General features: G+C 43.3%; 1 protein-coding gene across 5 annotated transcripts in view; it reads right to left on the bottom strand.

The window, feature by feature from the left end:
• Nucleotides 1-20321, bottom strand: part of ERBB4 (erb-b2 receptor tyrosine kinase 4) — an 836864-nt gene that overhangs the window by 171346 nt on the left and 645197 nt on the right. For 4 of the 5 annotated variants that reach the window (XM_081015662.1, XM_081015664.1, XM_081015665.1 and 1 more), the window contains 4 exons: nucleotides 14169-14301; nucleotides 7562-7655; nucleotides 6905-7059; nucleotides 394-468 (listed from right to left, as the gene is read on the bottom strand). In XM_081015662.1, coding sequence (XP_080871788.1) covers nucleotides 394-468; nucleotides 6905-7059; nucleotides 7562-7655; nucleotides 14169-14301 — 457 coding nt within the window. Of the gene's footprint in view, nucleotides 1-393; nucleotides 469-591; nucleotides 637-6904; nucleotides 7060-7561; nucleotides 7656-14168; nucleotides 14302-20321 lie in introns of all 5 variants that reach the window. The other variant, XM_081015663.1, reaches the window with a different exon arrangement.

Raw genomic sequence — 20321 nt, 5'->3', positions numbered from 1 at the left:
TAGCCCCAGGATATGAACACAATCTGCTTCCGGGCCGCGGGAGGCCTATGTAGGGAATGCATGCCTCGGGTTAAGAATGGACTTCCAGAATGATTAAATTTGTAACCTGAGGTACCACTGTACTCTCCCTCACAAAATGATTGGGTTTTCTGCATAATCAGTTTAAGACTATGGTGAAGATATGGTGCATCTATATCTTCCTGTATTCAGTTACATGTGCTTCAGTCACCTTAAGCACTCTGAGGAACTTGTGAGGAGTTGCAGACAAGAATCAGTCTGCACACTGGCCAATCCATTTTCCAGAGCAAACTGGTTAGCACGATTCTCCCCTACTGTATAAAATATAGAAAAGGGCAAGAAGAAGAACAAAAAAGCAGGGATGACGGATGTTACCTAGCGTGTTGTAGTAAAGTGGACTGGCGTGTCCACGGATAGTAAATGCAGTCATGACTAGAGGGGCCTCTACACCTGCAGGCAATTACAGAACAGAAAATATCATTCACCATTCACAGGGGCCATGCACACACAAGCGCCTTTGCCCACACATGAACATGGGAGGTGTGGCAAGAGGAGCAAGTGCTCAGCAAGTACCTATCCATGAAACCAATGCAGTCCTCCAGGCGTGGGCCTATGCACCTGCAGCAAATCCCAATGGAAGGAAGGAGAAAGAGAAAAAACATGCATTAGCCATTGCATAGGCAAGAAAACAAAGACTCTGCATTCTGCCTTGGTCCAGGCAGTTGGCTATCATTCTCAGAATTAACCAAGTTGTCATGAAATCATTGCTGGGAACATTTTTTCAGTGCAAGATAACAAGCAACAGAGAACAAAATGAGACTGGCCAGGCTGTGGTTTTTGAGCTACTTACCTTCTAACAGTTCATTGTGGCATTGCGGAAATGACCAAAGACATGGTTTACCTGCTAAGGTGAGAGACCTACCAAATGCTATTTTCTCAGAGCAGTTGCTTAATCCGGCAGATTGATAGACAGTCATTAGTGACTGCAGCAGAGGGTTAAAAGACAAGAGACACACAACTAAATCCATTTTAAAATCTTGTATTAAATAGCAATCCGAGTATGAAAGTGCAATGAACCTAGCTGTTGGCAGTTTCCTTGTTCTTTCCACTTCATTTCTTACCTTGTTTTCATTTGACAAAACTCCTATTTTTATTTTTCCCATATAAACTGCCAAAACAGGTGGCTGCAGTTGTCTTAATAGATAGATGAACTTAACTGTATCCTACAGAAACTAGGTTCAGGTAAATTATAGCAGCCATGGAAAAGAAAGCTTCCTCTGGGGTGTGAGGTCTGGTTTTAAACACCACTCCGGGTATTAAAAGAAAGAAAGAGGATTCAGATGGGTGCATGGTAGTTCAGTTGTTTGCATTTCATCCAGCCACTGACCTTCTGGCAATATTTCTCCTTCACATGCCCTCTCTGCAGTTGCCATAAAACTGTGCTGATAACGAAAGAGGATGCAAACTTCTACCGTTTCTCTTCTGTAGCACATCAAAAGAAGCAGAGCATGGAGGCATTCTTTAACTATAAAAAAATGCCTTCTACGGATGCCGAAGTGTCCATTAGCCATCTAGGGAGCTGGCTGGCATAAAAGGGGAATCTCTCACCTTGGAGTCTTTTTCGCTTTTCTGCTTCACATATTCTCAAAGCTTCATGAACATGGTTGCATTTTGCGGGGGGGGGGAACCTCACCTGTTGTCTAAGTTGACAAAACCTTTCAATTTAAATGCACACAGCCTTCTTCTGTTTTATACGTTAGTTTTCTTTGGAAAGAAACACAGACTTCAGATTAAAGGAAGAATAAAATAAAACAAAACTCCCCCCTACTTCTGTTGAGTACCTTCACTGATCTAACCTGATCTATACACGCAAAGGAGAAAGAGAACATTGTGCACTGTGAGGTGATGGAATGTGTTTCTTAGTCATTGTTCTCAAAATGCTCACATTCCTTTTATTCTTGAAATGTGCCTACCATACAAAACATCTGAGATGGGTTTCAAAGGGTGCCTATGTATGTTGGTAACAGCTTTCCACACACAGGGCCCATCTCATCCAGCATTTCTGGCTGGCTGAGGAACTTGAGTGCTGTAATGAAAGAAAAGCTCTCTTGCACATCCAGGGCAAATCCACGGGGAAACTGGAAAAACACGGACTTGCAGAACAGGGAGGAGCTGGCACAGTTTTATTGAGGGTGATGGATATACTATATAAGACATTCCTGAATGAAATGCTAGCATCTAAGTTTTTTAAAGTGCTGTTCTGTTGAGTGGCATAAGGAGAAAAGACCACCTCCATCATTTGAAATGTCTACTATTGGCTACAGTGGAAATCAACTTATTGATTTGGAAGTGGGGAAGGGTACTGCCATTTCCTCATTAATTTGAACTTTTAAAATAAAAAAATCCACCTTAAAATGTAGTATTTCTGTATTTAAATTCTTAGATAAAATTCTCTCAAATATGCATTTCTAATCTCAAAATATGCATTTTAGAATACCGGGTATATTTTATCTGAGTGATACAGGCAGAGATTAGTGAGGACAACAGTGGGCTCACAATTCTATCATTCTATGTGGCTCAACTCACCTCTGCCTTCGGATGCCGTGCTGTACTTACATACAACAGTGCATCCTGGGAGAACTGGAATGGAGGTAGGGGCAAGGTCAGTCACAGGAATCTGGTGGCCCTGTCTGTGCCAGGCAAATACAAAATGGGATTCCTTGCTGGACCTGGTGTCAACAGTTGTGGACCCTACTGGAGCAACATGGCTCCAGAATTCGCTTTAGCATGCCACTGAGTTTGCTGGTAAGCGCAGGTCAGGTCAGTACTTGTAATATAAAATTCCTCAAGAATCTCTACTCAGAAATCATTGTTCCTGTTTAACTGAAATTATTCCTATTTTTGTGCTTTTTAAAGCTGTTTTTCTACATCATCTTGAGACATACATGTGAAAGGAGAGTAATTATTTGGTAAATAATAATACATGAAGTAGCATTCCAACCATTCCTATTGTGGGCCAAATAACCAAACAGGTATCACATTCTGATCACTGCTGATATTATTTCCATTTGCTTTGCACAGGGAGGAAAGAAACATTAAGTGCTGATTTCTATTGTGGAACCAAGAAGCTGGGGGGGATTATGAGTTGGAAAATGGGAAAGAAAAAAAAGGGAGGGAAAGTACTAATTCTGTCTCAGGGCATATCTAAATGAGTGCCTGACAGATGAGACATTAAATCTAGATTTCTGGGGCATTCATTATGACCCCTCAGTTTCCTTTTAATACTGAGTGACAGAAGTACATTTAATATAGGGAGCAATCTTCATAAAAGTATGAAGGAAAGTGTTGCTGAGTGGTACCTTGTTGCATTTTTGTTTTGTTTCGTTTAGCCATAAGATTAATATATTTCCCCTCATTTAGCTGCCTCTTTGTTCATCTGAGTCTAGAGTATTCTGAGTGGTGGCAAGATACCATGTTTTACTTTTAATAATGCAAAGATCAGGAAGTTATCAGGAAGCACATTTCACTGAACCAAAGCCAAACCACCTGCTACAGAAGGTAATTTTCCAGGGGTTTCAGAGTAGGCAGAGAGAAAGTTGGTAAAATTACTGTTAATGCTGTCATTTTTCATGGTTTGGCAGTCCTAAGAAAAACCACGTGTGAATTCTTATAGGAAGGGCTAGCAAAACAAAGATTCCTGTAGCAAAAGCAGCAGAACTGGGGGATTTGTTCCATGTGCTCCTTTATGAAGAGGGATACACATTTCATTCTCCATAGCCTCCAGAAGCTCCAGCAAAAGAAATAATTCATGGCACAACATATTGAAGAATATTACTTTTGCCTGGAGAAATTTCCTTCGCTGTCTGTCTGATTGTAAGGACTGAATTTCAACTTACAAATGGGTTTGGCCAACAATTTTTTTTCTGGTGCTGCTCGTATGCTCAACAGACTGCAGAAATTTAGTAAGTTATTCTCTACTCCACTCCCCACATCATAGAAATAAAAGAGGGAGAAAAAATTCACCAGTTAAATTCCTACATGTCAAGCTGTAGTTAAGGCATAGGAGCAGAACCAGTAAAATCTTTAGGAGCCTACCTATATAAATGGATAAAAAAATAAACTTTGCATGGCACTATCACTATATGAAGCATTCCCACTCCTTTCCACAATGGAATAATAAATGATATCATGTCCTACATGAAATCACATTATTTCTTCTCTCATAGCAAGTGAAGAGCAGACCAAGTGTTTTCACTTCATTTCACATCTTAGCTAAGCTACCTGGAGCAGTTTGCAATGTCACAGTTCCATCTTGAGTTAAAATTTAGTATTTACATGTTACACAAACATTCTGTTAATGGAGGACACCATTAGAAACGCTCTACACCTTTCTCTCTCACCCCATATCTGTTCTGTTACTTCGTTCCAATAGTCTCCCAATTTTCTTATTATATAACCCAGATTTTAAAGGGCCAAATGGAAGATGCCTCTGCAACAGATTCTGGCAGTGTCTCTGTGATCTTACTTTCATTTCCCTAATGGCTCTGTTGTAATTAGATTTGCAAAAACAGCAAAAGGTCTCATTTTGAATGGCAACAGCTGTTGACATCAACATTTTATTGAATAATTTACTGGTTTAATTTTAGCTGCAAAACAATAAAAGCCTCTTGTGAATGATTATTTTACAGGATGAAGATTTTGCTGTTGTTGCCTCATGCTTTTGGTTGGGCATAGCCAAACTGGCTCACTGAAGAAACCATCTTTAACTCAAGTGGCCCATATTAAACGTTCGCAGCTCACATTACTTCAGCTGTTGCAGTGCCAGGTTTCTTTATGATTATGCTAAAGTCTATATTCTGCATGCTAAACATTGGCATTTGAATATGCACTGATTTAGAGTCTTTGCTATTTGTAATGCATATCGTGTAAAAAATAAGCAAGTTTCTGACTGTAGATCATTTGCCTCCAAAGATGGGTAGAGAAAGCTGGCTGGGATCATAGAGCTGCAGGTCCCATTTATCAGTTGTTGTCTATGTTCATAGCCCTCTCCTTTAGAGACCAATTTTCTCTAGGGGCTGGGAGGGAGAGGAGAGGGGAAATGAGCTGATGAGAAAGATAAGAAAAATGGAAGGGATGACTCCATGATTCTGCTATCCCCTCAGGCTTCCTCTGCCTTGGCTCTAGGGAAGTCTTCAGAATTCTTGCCAGTCTGAAGCTGGAGATGTCTTAACTCAAGTTACGTTCAGGTGTGTCCTATGAAAGATAGAGCACCCTGAACCAAGTCAAGTTACTAAGCATAATGCTAAGCACTGAATGAGCTATTTATAGTATTTATAGGTAGTGTTCTGCCACAGACCAATGTTGCTTTCTGGGTAACCCAGATATCACTATGGGCAGATGCTGCTTAAAAGGGTGAAAGATTATGCAGTGAAATGCAGTATGGGTCAATCAGCAAGCCCAGTCTGCTTGATCTGGGCCACCTTGCTTGTGCGTGTATGTGTGTCTTCAATGGTTCATTCAGAAAGTTCTTCAGCCATAAGCACTATCTTTAGAAAAGCATCCCATTGAAGTCTTCTGGAAGCAAGTCCTTTATTTTTAACAATGTCCCATGACATCTGCTCAGCAAACATTACCAACTGAATTACCAATCAGAACCAAAGGAAAAGCTCATAAATAAATATGAATGAGAGTTTCTGTATTTGTATTGGGGTTGCTTCATCCACAAATGTGCACCATTCACAAGGGGCATTCAACAGAAAACAAGAGCCATTTTAATAGGTTTAGAGGAGAAATGTTAAACACTAGCCATTGGAACATAACAACTGAAGAGGAAATGTAATCACAGATGCCTAAAAGCAAAACCTTAGAAGATTATGTTGTTTTCCAGATATAGATGGGAATATTTTTCATCAAACAAACTATTTTGGTCACACTTTATTAAATTAGTACAGTAGCTGTATAGCTGTGGTAGATGAAGGAAAAAATAGTGAATGGATATTCCAATGAAAGGCATAATCTTTATACATTTTTATAAAATCTCAAAGGTCAGAGACATTCTAACAAAAACTGACTTCTGCATTTATAATGGCGCTATCAATATAAACAGCATTTTACCAAACTCAGGGATCTAAAGAGTTGGGTATGTTTAGCCTGGATAAAAGAGGACTGAGAGGAGATATGATCGCCATCTTCAAATATCTCAAGGAAAATGGAGCAAGCTTGTTTCCTCCTGCTTCAAAGGGTAGGACCTGAACCCATGGCTTCAAGTTACAAGAAAGGAGATTCTGACTAAACATCAGGAATAACTTTCTGATGGTAAGAAATGTTTGACAGTGGAACAGACTCCCACAAGAGGTGATGGACTCGGCTACATTGGAAAATTTTAAACAGAGGTTGGATGGCCATCTGTCCTGGATGCTTCAGTTGAGATCCCTGCATTGCAGGAGGTTGGACTAGATGATCCCTGGGGTCCCTTCCAACTCTACAATTCTATTATTAAAATAAACTATTTTAAAGTATCATTTTGCACACTGGCATCCATGCAACCTACACACACTCACTCTCTCACTCTATGGTACAACCCAGTCAAAGTCAAGCATGAGCTTCACTTTCCCAGTGAAATCACAGAGTCTCAAAATGCTTAACTTAGAATGTACCTGGCTCTATGTATATATTGCACAAATACCTACAGACTCACACAGACTCATATTGTCAGTAAAATCCAATCTACAAATATAAACAAAATGGGAAATTAAGACAGGCCGGCAAGCATACATTTCTTATTCTGCAGATATTTTAAAAAATATAACAACACACATTAACAATATTTTAAGCAAACATTGGGAACTATGGGGAAATGGCAATTACTTAAAGTATATAAGCTTACCCCTGAGTACAGTTTGGATGACAAGAGTGACATTCACGGTCTTCATCAGCATATTTGAATATGAAGCTGTTTGTCCCTTGTACACCATCAGGGCACTTTTCAACACAGTTGGGGCCATCTTTAAAATGGAAGCACTTGGTGCACTGGTCTGCTCCCTACACAGACAAAAGGAACTACAGTGTTCAGATCTCTTCCTCACCTTGGAGCTTCCCAAGAGCTACTGAGGATATACCAAATATAGTGCCCAATTTTTTTTGAAGCGCAAGATCTCTTAGTTTCTTCATGGGATCAACTGCATTTTTACTTTTATGGCTCATATTGAAGCCCTTGAAAAGCAGCAGGACTGTCTGCTTCCCATGCACTACTCCCTTCCCCCAATTCAAGAACTTGTACTGGATTTTATTTTTCTTTCTTTGAAGGAGATCCAAGCTAACACTCACCCAGCCCTGTTTCCCAACATAACAAAGCAAAACAACCCCCCACCCCCACCCCCACTAACCCTTAATATAAAACTTAAAACTCATTTGTGGTTATGTGTTGAAGTTTACAACCAGCCATTTGGAATAGTTAACCATAAAATAAAATATAATTAAGAGTAAGGTATATGTAGCAGCTATCTGTTATGGTATAATCCTGCTGCCTCTAGATTGTTCTCACCGGCCCCTGGCAGGTGATCCTCCTGTTGTCCATCTTCTCGCACTGAGGGTCGCACTCCACGCAGACAGAACCATTTGCAAACTCCCTGTATTCCCTGTGGAAATAGCAGGCAGGTTAAAGATGCTGGGGGGTCGAAACAGTAATTGGGCTGGTTCAGTTTCTGATGCAAACATGACTGCTCTGCCAGCGAGGACACTCATCTCCCCTGAGATTCCTGCATTGCAGGGGGCTGGACCAGATTACCCTCGGGGTCCCTTCCAACTCTATAATGCTATGACTCGATGATTCTACCAAACCAATCTCTTCTCTGGTTTTATCCAATTTACTTCCCACAAAAATATTGGTGGCTTGACAGCTGAGAAGACTGAGAATGAAGATGTGCCCCTGCTTTTTGTTCACAGTTCCTAAAAGCAAGGATACTGAGAGATTTTGTGTAGTGTGTGAAACTCTGGGCATGGAAAAGTGGAGGCAGCACCTACCTAAATAAAAAGACAAGTTTTGCAGATCCTGAAGAGGCTGCTAAAGGTTGTGATGAATTTGATCACCACTGGCCTAAAGTCAGCCAGAATGGTTTCCTCCATCTCATGGAACTGTAACTTTGGTAACTTTTTTGTTACAACTTAAACAACTCTCACAAGTTATTATCCAAATGCTATATACAAGAATTATCTCTGAGCTGCCTCTGAATTCATATCATTGGAACTGCCATCCGTGTTAACATGGTGCTGTGGATGGGAATTGTGTAGGACTATTAACCCCTACCTTTCCATCCTGAGAACAGTTTCAATGGCTCTGCCTAACACCAGGCGGACCTGGACTGGCCTAACAGTTGCCCATTCAGTTCCCAAACCCCTCTTTGCATACTAGATAGGCTTGTGATTCAAGGACCCGCCACCCACTTGGGGATAAGAAAGAGACATGGGCACAGTATATTAGGTTAATGGGCTAAGAAAGGCCACAACTTTATTGATTACAGCATGTGACAGGTATTGGCTTAGGCATTGGATAAAACAACAGAGCGTGACTCCACCCCCTCAGGGAGGGGTGAGTCTAACAAGGGTTAACCACCAGTGGGAGGAGCCTGTTGATGCAAATACAACTGAAAGCTCCCCCTGATGTCACCGGGGTTCGTGCCATCGCCCTAGCCACTAGCAGGGCATCGGATCCACGACCGCCGGATTCCTTTACTGGAATACCCATAAAGTGGAGGGGTAGGCGATGGCCACACCCTGCCCTCCAATACACAAACATATTCCAATGCCTAACCACCAATACCTAAAAGTTGTGACGATTTGCTACGAGGCAGGTGAAAAACCAAGTGGCCGGTGGCAATTTGCCAGTTGGATAAAAATTCCTACCAGGCCCCTTGGACAACCAAGGCAACCAACCACAGGTCCATAGCAATGTCAAGAACCAAGCAATGAACTAAAGGGAGGGAGGGTGGGTGGTCCGACGAAAACCAGCAGCGGAATGAAAGGGAAGTGCTGCCACGGCCACATGTGAGTGGCAAAACCCCGCCCCCAAGCCTCCACCTGATTTGATTGGCTACCTGAGGGTGTGGCACGGCCGCCAGGCCAGCTGGGCAGGGGCTGGAACGCACCCTGCCAAGGCGGGAAATGGCTCCTGCTCACAACTCCTCCCCTCTGTAAGGAGGAGAGGCTTTGTTGCAACACGAGGGAGGACACTGGGACAATGGCTGAAGCAGACTAATATTGTCTCCCTGCTCAGTTTTCCCATCACTGGTGAGTCTCCATTAGACAGATAACTCTAATGCTAGGTCTTGGGTAGAAGTGGCTCCTAGTAAAAAAACAACAACAACAAACAAACCACCCTCCCACCCATTCTATTAGAATTCTGCTGGTCTGGAGAAGGTATTTGCACAAGTCAAGCACTATGAGCACCAATTATTGGACCATACCACGATGCAGGGCTGGGGAAGCTGTGGCCCTCCCAGTGTTGTTAGAGCCCCCCAGCTCCAGCCAGCTCCGTCTATCAGGTAGGGTGGGAGTGCAACTCCAGCAACACCTGAGAAGCCTCAGGTTCCTCTTTGCCGATATAACACTGATTAGCTTTCACAGTTCACTGCTACCTATACCACCCCGGCTGCTGGATAGAAGGGGAACTGCAAGCAATTTCAGCCAGTGTCTCATATCACAGACCATAATCCTACTGGCCTGGAAGGATCAATCTGGTGCTGCCCAGTATAAAGACTCTTGGGTCTGGATACTTCCTCACTCTAAGTAATGTCACTGTGGGAAAATTGGCTCTCAGTCACCCTTTCTCCAGCTGATGTCTGACCAGTACCTAGCTGGTTTCCAGCCTGTCTCCTGTAACCTGTTTATGGACGGCCCACCTCCAAGGTTCCTCACTCCTGCAATAATTGGAGCCCCATATACTTGTCCATCTTCTTGTTTTCTTAATGTTATGAGACTTTTGTGTGTCAACTGAGAGTTTGTTTAGACCTTGGGTTAAAACCTGTAGGCTGAGAGGGAAGGTGTGTTCAAAGGAAAACGAAATGATATTGATTTTTTTTAATATATGCGTAACTTTGCATTAATGTAACATTTTTATATGTGACTGTGGGGTTTTTTGTAATATTTTGTTTAAGTTGTCTGTTGCTTCAGTTTTCTGCACACCGCTTAGAGATATTTTTAATATATTAAGCGGCATAAAAATAATCAACCAATCAATTCAAGAGATGAACTGCAGTACTCTATACGTAACATTAGTTGCATCCAGAGAGCGCTGCAGGGGGCTCTTCTGCTGAGGGCGGCTCTGTGCCGCAAGTTCGGGTGCGACCGAGCCAGTGAGACCCTGAGGCGGCCGGACGGCTCCGCCCTCCTGCGCACCTGGGACTGGGCAACCTGGGGGGGGGGGTGCCGGGCAGATCTTTGCACCCCAGCGCCACATATGCTTAAGACAGCCCTGCATCAGAGTATCAGTTTTCAGCAGTTTTAAGATGAGGGTCTGTCTTCCAACATATTTTCTCAATCACAACAAACCCAATGTGTCACCTCCCACTCCCACTTGCCTGCTCAGGAAGGCACAAAAGGACTATCATGTATGAGTAATAATAAACACGATGAGATTCCAGACAGCCTGTGAACTGTAATGTTTTGAAGTGCTCATGCAGAGCTCATCTGTTTTTTTTGCAGCACAACAGCAAGATCTGGTGAATGAGCCGAGAGACAGGCAAGAAAAAGAGCTATCTGAATGTAAATCTGTTTTCTGTATGTACTTTTTAGAGTCAGTGTGTGTGGGAATTCTGCGCAAAACTGGAGAAACAGAGCCAACCCACCAATTTCCTACTTTCAATGCTTAGCCTAAGGCTGGAACTACACTCTGGTGGCAGACTCAGTTTGGTGAGTTGGAGTCTCTACTAAAAGGCTATAAAGTGTGGGATAAACGACAATTTGCAGCAGAGAAGTGGCAGATGGAATGCGGATGCTGAAAGTTTCCCTGTGTAGATAGACAGAAACTTTATTTGCATTAGCCATAGCAATAAGATAAAATATATTGGGGATAGAGCTAAGTAGTCAGCTGTACAAAACCCCAATTTACCCTTGTGCTCCCGAGCCCCTTGGATCCCTGCTTTCCTTATGAAATGGGAAGCAGATGTCAATACCTCAGTTACAGGGAAAGCAGCAAAGGAAGGTGTTGAAGCATTCGCTGATTGGCATCACACACTCGCACCTCTGTTGTAAAGTATATGCACTATGATAAAATGCAAGCTCTGTATATTCTCATGGGATGGGAAGCACAAATAGAACCCCAGTTTAATGTTGGAAGAACAATTATAAGGATGTATGACTTGGTAATCCTAACTATTGCAATGCAATGATCAAAAATAGTGTTAAGCTGGGGAGGGGGCACCACAGAAGAGCATCATTACCAAGAAGGACAATTATGAAGCATATAATTATAATTTCTTGAAACTCAACTCTTGGATATACATGAAGAGTCTTTATTGTCTGCAGTGTTGTTCTTGTATATCTGGAAGGACACCTTCTAAAATTACACCTAGGTAGATTTTACAAAAAGGTTTTTTGCTACAGATTTTGAAAAGAAAATCTTTCAGGGAAATTGGCTATGATTACTAGATGCTAATGGGTAATTTGGACTTCTTTCATGCATCCTCTGGATAGAACATCTCTTTTTCAGGCCTCACATCAAAAAGCAGTTTAGTGCATGCTTAATTGAAGCATGTTGACTACTTAAGTTAAATACACTTTCTAAAAATCAGCCCTAAGTAGGGGATATACTTTTTGTGGTGTGCAGGGTTTCAGCGTACAGAGGTAAGGGAAAGCTGAGTGTAGTCGGACACACACTCTGGACTTTAAAACGGCCAATTTTGAAAAGCTGAAGGAGCTACTGGGTGCGATCCCATGGCCAGAATTACTCACAGAGAAGGGAGTCTAAGATCGATGGGAGTTTCTAAAAGGAGGAATATTGAAGGCCCAAACGCAGACAATACAAACAAGAAAGAAAAGTGGGAGGCATCTAAGGAAACCGGCGTGGCTGCATAAGGAGCTTTACAGATGAGTTGAGAGTTAAGAAGGGCATGTATAAGAAGTGGAAGAAAGGGGAAATCATGAAGGAGGAGTATACTTGAGTAGCCAACAGTTGCAGGGGGAAAGTCAGATTGGCTAAAGCTCAGAATGAGTTCAGGCTTGAAAGAGAGGTTAAAAATAATAACAAAAGGTTTCTTTGGCTATGTATGAAGTAAGAGGAAGAACAAGGAAGTCGTAGGTCCTCTGTGTGGGGAACATGGAGAAATGCTACTGGGTGACAAAGAGAAGGCGGAACTACTCAACATCTACTTTGCCTCTGTCTTCACCCAAAAGGGAAGTGGTGCCCAACCTGGTGATAACAGAATAAATGATGTAAGGAGGGAACTGCAGCCCAATATAGGAAAAGAGGTAGTATGGGAACACCTAGCTAGCTACTTGAAATGAAGTCAAATCTCCAGGGCCGCCTGAGGAGCTGCCTCCAAGGGTTCTACAGGAGCTTGCGGATGTAATTTCAGAGCCTTTGTCTATGATCTTTGAGAATTCTTGGAACAGGTGAGTTCCCTGCAGACTGGAGGTGGGCAAATTTGTCCCCATCTTCAAAAAGATGAAAAAGGAAAATCTAGGTAACTACCGACCGGTGACTTTGACATTGATACCAGGGAAGGTCCTAGAACAAATAATTCAACAGTCCATGTGTGAGCATTTAGAAAAGGATGCTGTGATTACCAAGACCCAGCATAGGTTTCTCAAAGTTAAGTCATGCCAGACCAATCTGATTTCTTTCTAGAGAGCCAGTGTGGTGTAGTGGTTAAGAGCGGTGGACTCATAATCTGGTGAACCAGGTTCGCGTCTCCGCTCCTCCACATGCAGCTGCTGGGTGACCTTGGGCCAGTCACACTTCTTTGAAGTTTCTCAGCCCCACTCACCTCACAGAGTGTTTGTTGTGGGGGAGGAAGGGAAAGGAGAATGTTAGCCGCTTTGAGACTCCTTCGGGTAGTGATAAAGCGGGATATCAAATCCAAACTCTTCTTCTTTCTTTCTTTCTTTCTTTCTTTCTTTCTTTCTTTCTTTCTTTTTTAATGGAATTACAAATTTGGTGGATCATGGAAGGAAGCTGGTAAAATGTGGGTTGAATGAGGTAACTGTTGGGTGGATTTGTAGCTGGTTGACTGACTGAACCCAAAGAGTACTCATTAATGGTTCCTCGTCATCCTGGGGGAAAGTGACAAGTGGGGTGCCGCAGGGTTCCCTCCTGGGCACGTTGTTGTTCAACATCTTTATAAATGACTTGGATCACACAATGCTTCTTTAACAAGGGATGGGCAAAACTACAGGGGAATCACCTCTTACGTGGGGGTTTTGTTCCTGGTCGCAGAGCACGCCATTCCAGCCCTCTTCCACCCCCGCTCCATTCTGTCATGTCCTCTTTCAGCACTGAAAATGGTGCGCATTTCAGTGGAAGTGTGCATGCTAATTGTGTGAGAGTGGGGGGACGCCTGCATTCATCCAACCACCACAATTGTCCCCTTATTCTGCTTTCCAAATACTGACATTAGATTTTTGGGACCACTTCGTAGGCATCCAAATTTTTTTTGCTGCTGTTGCTCATCATTTCATAATAAAAGTATAAAGAAGCTATTTCAGATTGTGCTCATCAATCCCACACTTATTTCAGATTGTTCCAGACTATTGGTTTCAAAAGATTGGCTAGTTATTTTGCTTCATGCCGTGCTCCTCAGTCTCCCAATTCAAAGCTAATATCAGGTAAGCAAGCTTTCAAATCACAGACTGGGCTAGCAATTTCGCTTCGTGCTGGGCTATTTTTCAATATCGTTCCCATTTGATGGGCACATATGACTAGCTACTAGATATCATGTAAGAATCCTACATGGTGTCCAGCAATTATTGATTGCCTGCTAGTTGTTTGGGACATTCACCTGCAACAGCAAATTCCTTTGGGAGCAGAAAATCATGAATATTGATAATAATCTTATTTCATATGGGAATCTGAACCTAGCAACATGCTTGTTTAACTTTCAATATAATGAGTACGCTTCTTGGCAAGCACAAAAAATGCAGAGGGGGGGGTGTCTTACCCATCATAAAGATTACAAGCCTTTACGCAGGTCCTTCCCCTGATGAAGTGTTTACAGGACAAACATTGGTCCGGTCCTGGCCCCCAACATCCATTTCTTGAGCATAAATGGCTGCACACCATGCCCTCTGTAGCTGCAAAATAAAGAGAATAATAACAGTTGAAAATATACTTAACTTCTAAATGGTGAGCATTGTTCCCAAGTGGAAAAAGCTGGTTTCCACCACCATCTGAAGAAGTGTGCTTGCACACGAAAGCTCATACCAAGAACTAACTTAGTTGGTCTTTAAGGTGCTACTGGAAGGAATTTTTTTGTTTTGACCCTCCACTACAGTCGACTCACACCTTACGCACATCTAACACGTGCGCTTTCAACTTGATCCAGTTGAAATTGCACAAATTAAATGCATGGAAGGCAGAGAACTTAAAAGTTATTTCTGTACTGGGTTTTCCCAGAGTCCAGTAAGCAACTCTGAGATCTTAAAAGTAGCCATCGTGCACTCAAGTGCTGCGCTGTTCTTTCTGCAGGACACCTCCCTTTTTTTTACTATATGTGATTTCAGCTTTATGAGCTGTCCCTGCAATGTAACCCACATGTAAAATGCAAGCCGACTGTATATGAAAAAGGAAAATGCAGGGTGAAATCTCTCTGCAGGGAAGAATTCCTTCTGGCTTCAATTTGCAATGACTCTCGACCAGAGCATGGGGTGGTAGGGAATGACCTCCCCTAATAAAGGCCTGTCTTCCTACATCATTGCGTTTCAGGAGAGAATATGAAAATATGCCCAATAGACAGACGTGGGGGCAATTACTAAGATAATTACTACAGCTGCTTCTCATTTTCTGTTCAGATTGTGTATTTGGATTTTGCTATGTGATTTGATATGCAGTATTTTATTGTTTTCTATATTAAGGCCTGAGGTGATGTGTAAATGGAAAGGCAGTTATAAATAAACAAGCAAATAAATCAAATGCCTGTTGTTATTTAGCTATTGCATTTTAAAGCCCACCTTCCCTCCAAGGAGCTCAGGATGGCATCTCCATACATCTCCTCACAACAACCCTGTGAGGGAGCTGAGAGCTGGTCACCTTTCAACCATACTTACCTGGGGTGGTGCAGCTGGTGGCAGCAAGAAGAGAGGGAACAAGGGAGGTCTCTCCCTCCCTCCCTCCCTCCTTGGGTGCCTGGTAGGCTCTGCTCCAACACACTAGAGCAGGGGGCGGCAAGGTTTACCTCGCCTGGGCCGGTTTCACTCCAGCGGAGATCCCTCCGTGGGCTGGATCGCACGTGAACGGCGCAATTTTTGCCGTCTGCACAGACACGATTTTCGGCGTCTGAGCATGCGCAGATGCAATTTCCCTGCGCTGGTTTAGCACAGCACACGGGGACTCGCTGAACAGGTAGCTCAGTTCAGGGGCGGCTCGTGAGCCGGTTAAACGACCCCCGTGGGCCACTTGTGGCCCATGGGCCTTAGGTTGCCGACCCCTGCACTAGAGTGCTGGTGCCAAGGTCTCAAGTAGTTACGGTACAGTGGTGCCTCACAAGACGAAATTAATTCGTTCCGCGAGTTTTTTCGTCTTGCGGTTTTCTTCGTCTTGCGAAGCACGGTGTCGGAGAAGTTTTGGAAAAGCTTCAAAAATCACCAAAGTCTTCAAAAACCTCAAAAAAGGCTACCACACCGCGTGCTATGAGTTGCTCCTCGAAGTCAAGTCGCAACTGTATTAATGGTTTTAAGAAAAAGGAAACAAACTTGCAAGACGTTTCCGTCTTGCGAAGCAAGCCCATAGGGAAAATCGTCTTGCGAAGCAACTCAAAAAACCAAAAACCCTTTCGTTTTGCGCGTTTTCCATCTTGCGAGGCATTCATCTTGCGAGGTACCACTGTACTGTCATGTCAGTAGTACTCAGGAAAGCTACATTTCCCTGGAGCTATCCGAGCCTGCTAGGCAGGGCATCGAGCTGGGGGCACTGTCATACGGTGGTTCCGCTCCTTCCTCCTGGCCGTGTCCAGAAAGTGGTGGTGGGGGATGAGTGTTCAGACCCCTGGGCTCTCACTTGTGGGGTGCCTCAGGGTTCCGTCCTCTCCCCCATGCTTTTTAACATCTATATGAAGCCGCTGGGAGAGATCATCAGGGGGTTTGGACTGGGTGTCCATCAATATGCAGATGATACCCAGCTCTACCTCTCTTTCAAATCAGAACCAGTGAAGGCGGTGAAGGTCCTGTGTGAGTGCCTGGAGGCGGTTGGAGGATGGATGGCGGCTAATGGATTGAAGTTGAATCCTGACAAGACAGAAGTATTGTTTTTGGGGGACAGGGGGCGGGCTGGTGTGGAGGACTCCCTGGTCCTGAATAGGGTAACTGTGCCCCTGAAGGACCAGGTGCGCAGCCTGGGAGTCATTTTGGACTCACAGCTGTCCATGGAGGCACAGGTCAATTCTGTATCCAGGGCAGCTGTCTACCAACTCGACCTGGTACGCAGGCTGAGACCCTACCTGCCCACGGACTGTCTCGCCAGAGTGGTGCATGCTCTGGTTATCTCCCGCTTGGATTACTGCAATGCGCTCTACGTGGGGCTACCTTTGAAGGTGACTCGGAAACTACAACTAATCCAGAATGCGGCAGCTAGACTGGTGACTGGGGGTGGCCGCCGAGACCACATAACACCGGTCTTGAAAGACCTACATTGGCTCCCAGTACGTTTCCGAGCACAATTCAAAGTGCTGGTGTTGACCTTTAAAGCCCTAAATGGCCTCGGCCCAGTATACCTGAAGGAGCGTCTCCACCCCCATCGTTCTGCCCGGACGCTGAGGTCCAGCGCCGAGGGCCTTCTGGCAGTTCCCTCATTGCGAGAAGCAAAGCTACAGGGAACCAGGAAGAGGGCCTTCTCGGTAGTGGCACCCGCCCTGTGGAATGCCCTCCCATCAGATGTCAAAGCGATAAATAACTACCTGACATTTAGAAGACATCTTAAGGCAGCCCTGTTCAGGGAAGTTTTTAATCTGTGGTATTTTACTGTATTTTTTGTTTCTATGGAAGCCGCCCAGAGTGGCTGGGGAAACCCAGCCAGATGGGCGGGGTACAAATAATAAATTATTATTATTAGCAGAAGAGAAGGAAGGGAGAGACTATTCATCTCACCACAGCTGCTTGCTACTGAACATGCCACCTGCATGAGCCAGCAAAAGGCCTTAAAGAGAAGGCGGTGGCTGGTGATGGTGGTGAGTAGGATAAAAGCGGGACAGGAACCAGGGTAGGCACAGAAGCTGAGCTTCCCCCTGGTGATGTGGCTTATATCTCAGCCATTCCTATGCAAGCCACATGTGGCTCATCTACTTCTACGGATAATAATTACTGTCTGATGAGAAATGTGTTTTCATTAAATAGAAAGATCCGTAAAGGTGACATCACTGGAGCAAGATGGCGCCCCACTGCTCTTGCTCAAACTCCCCCCCCCCCCAACGTTTTACAGCCCCAAGCACGCTTTGAGATGCAGCATCAGAAGATCACAAAGCAGCACTCTGGGCAACTGGTTTTCGCCTCCATCTCAGATCATCAGATAATCACAAGTCTAGGCCACAGCTATTTCCAAAATGGTTGTCAGGCTCAATGAAGTGAAAAACAACAACTAGTAAGTTCGGTTTTCCTAATTTACTTGAAATTAAAATTAAATAAAAAAGAAAACAAAAAGGATCTGTAAAAATGAGAGCAACACACACAGGTATCATATATGCTACAGATGTAAAGTCTAGAAAGAAGAATTGCACTCTAGAGTACACCTAACATTCCAGATGCAAGAGGCAAGAAAATGCTTTCCAAATTTATTTATTTTCTTCTAGTAGTTGTTGCTTGTTGTTGCTGCTGCTGTTCCACCAATGCTCAAGGCATGTTGCAGAGTAGTCAAAAGACAGACCCTTCCCATGAGGGCCTTATGATTCAGCATCATGGTAGAGGAGGAGATGGAGGAGAAGATAACAGCAAAAAATATGCATTCAATTTATAATGTTTACTTCATAATGTGATTTAAAAGCACGTGCATTTCCTTCATCTTATCTTAGCTGGGGCGGGAGTGGGGGGACTCTAACTGCCTGACTTAAACTGATGGGTTGCAGTCCCAAAAGATTTGTTGCAGAAAGTCCCTGCCCCTTTCCTTCTTGTGTTCTCTGTGGTTCTACTTATTCTGCACAATATCATGGAATCTTACACGGTGAGAAGTGTTTACTCTGTATTCCTGGCACCAGAATGAATGGCTGGCTGTGCCTCATTAACAAATATACCGAATATCTGTCATCCAAGTGTACTAGGCACTTAAGCATATTATTACTTTCATATAGCTGTTCCTTCCTCAACTCTCTGCTTCACTCTCCTCTTTCATCATAGAGCTGCAGTCTTCAGCACCGGCTATGTTTTCTCCAAATGCCCCATTTGAGCTATACAGCATCCCTTGCCTAATAGCATTTTTTTTTTTAAAAAAAAAATGTTCTTATTGTGTTTCAGAAAAACAACACTTATGCCTGATCTCAGGATCTCAGATCTCAGGATCTGTCTTGATCTGTCCGGATTTCAGCCTCCTCAACATTTCCAGGAGGAATCTAGTATCAATATGGGATAAGAGAGAAGCAAAGGGGTGGGAGTGATCTTTCCCAAAGGGTCCATCTTCCCTATTCTAAAGTTGAAACAACCATCACCTCCACTCCTTTTGTAGCATGTTCTTCCGGCCTTATCTCCAACCTTAACACCCACCTCTCCCGAGGGAGAAAGTGATTGAAAGGTAGACACCAAAAGAGGACCACAAGGGTGCATGGGAGCATAAATAGAAGGACAGGCCTAAGTTCTTTTAGAATGTGGTGTCTTTATGATATATGGTTTTTTACGCATATAATAATAATAATAATAATAATAATAATAATAATAATAAATTTTATTTATATCCCACCCTCCCCAGCCAAAGCCAGGCTCAGGGCAGCTAACAACAAACAACAAAAATATATACAACCTGAGCATAAGATGTAGGGGTTCACTGCATTGCTTCTCCCACAGCCTCTGTCTCTCAGCTGCCCAGACTGCTTCCTGCTCTCACACACCACTCTGACTGACCTGGCCAGCCCCCTTGACAAGGCCAATCCACATTCCTGAGGGCAAAACAAGGGTGGGGGGGTACTTTGGCTGCTGCTTGTCTGATACCCTCAAGAGCTACTGCCAGTCAGTGAAGACAATACTGAGCTAGATGGACAATGGCATGTTTCACCATCATCCCCATGCTCCAAAGCCAGTCTTTGCAAAAGTACTTCAGCTGTGATTCAGTTGACAACTACAATATAGTCCAAGGCAATGAAGAATTCATGGGACCCAGAGAGAAATAAGCAGCTTTGAGATACGATATCACCCAGACCATACTATGTAAATTACAAATGACATAATTATTTATTATAATTATTCTCATGAACACCTAGGGTCAGATCAAGTTAAAGGCAAATTAGGCAATTGCTTTGGGCATTATATTACCTGGAGAAACCCCAAAACTGTCTTGCTTCCTTTTCTAAGGCATTTTTAAAGCTCCTCCTGGAAATTTGACAAGGTAATGAACTTTCTTTCCCCAACAAAGACAAAAGAAGTCCCTCTACATATATAAAGGACATAAACATGAGAATAAACTTTCATTAAAAATCTTGGCTTGTCACTCTCTTTTATTAAAGGAAAGTTCCACAACAATATTACACAGTAAATTAAACAAGTAGGAATAAAGTCAATTAGGCCACAAAGGTTTGTAAACATAATTGACTGAAGGTGTTTAAGAACAAGCTGCACCTTTGCAAAATAGCACTGGCAAAGTGCTACAAAGCACTTAGGTTCTATTCAGTTCTTCCCTATTCACAGTAGTCTATTATTTCCAGTAATGGAGGAGTAAGAGTTGCAACATTTTCCTGACCCGTTGCCTTATTCTGTCTGGAGTTGGGACCATCTCTCTCACTACACAAAAACAAGCCATGTGTATTTTATTTACAACAGCACAGAGACTATGAGCTGGACCCAGCAAAAACCAAGAGTTTGCTCTGCAGCTTGTGGGTAAGTTTTTAAAAGTTCTCAATGCCAAATGTTAGCTTTAGACTTTCAGCCAATGAGACCATCCATAGGCAACACCTCTGCTCAGGTAC

The sequence above is a fragment of the Podarcis pityusensis genome, assembly GCF_964106645.2.
Source record: "Podarcis pityusensis genome assembly, chromosome: 1".
NCBI lineage: Eukaryota > Metazoa > Chordata > Lepidosauria > Squamata > Lacertidae > Podarcis > Podarcis pityusensis.
Note: the sequence above shows the minus strand (reverse complement) of the source record. Positions and strands in the feature narration are given on the sequence as shown.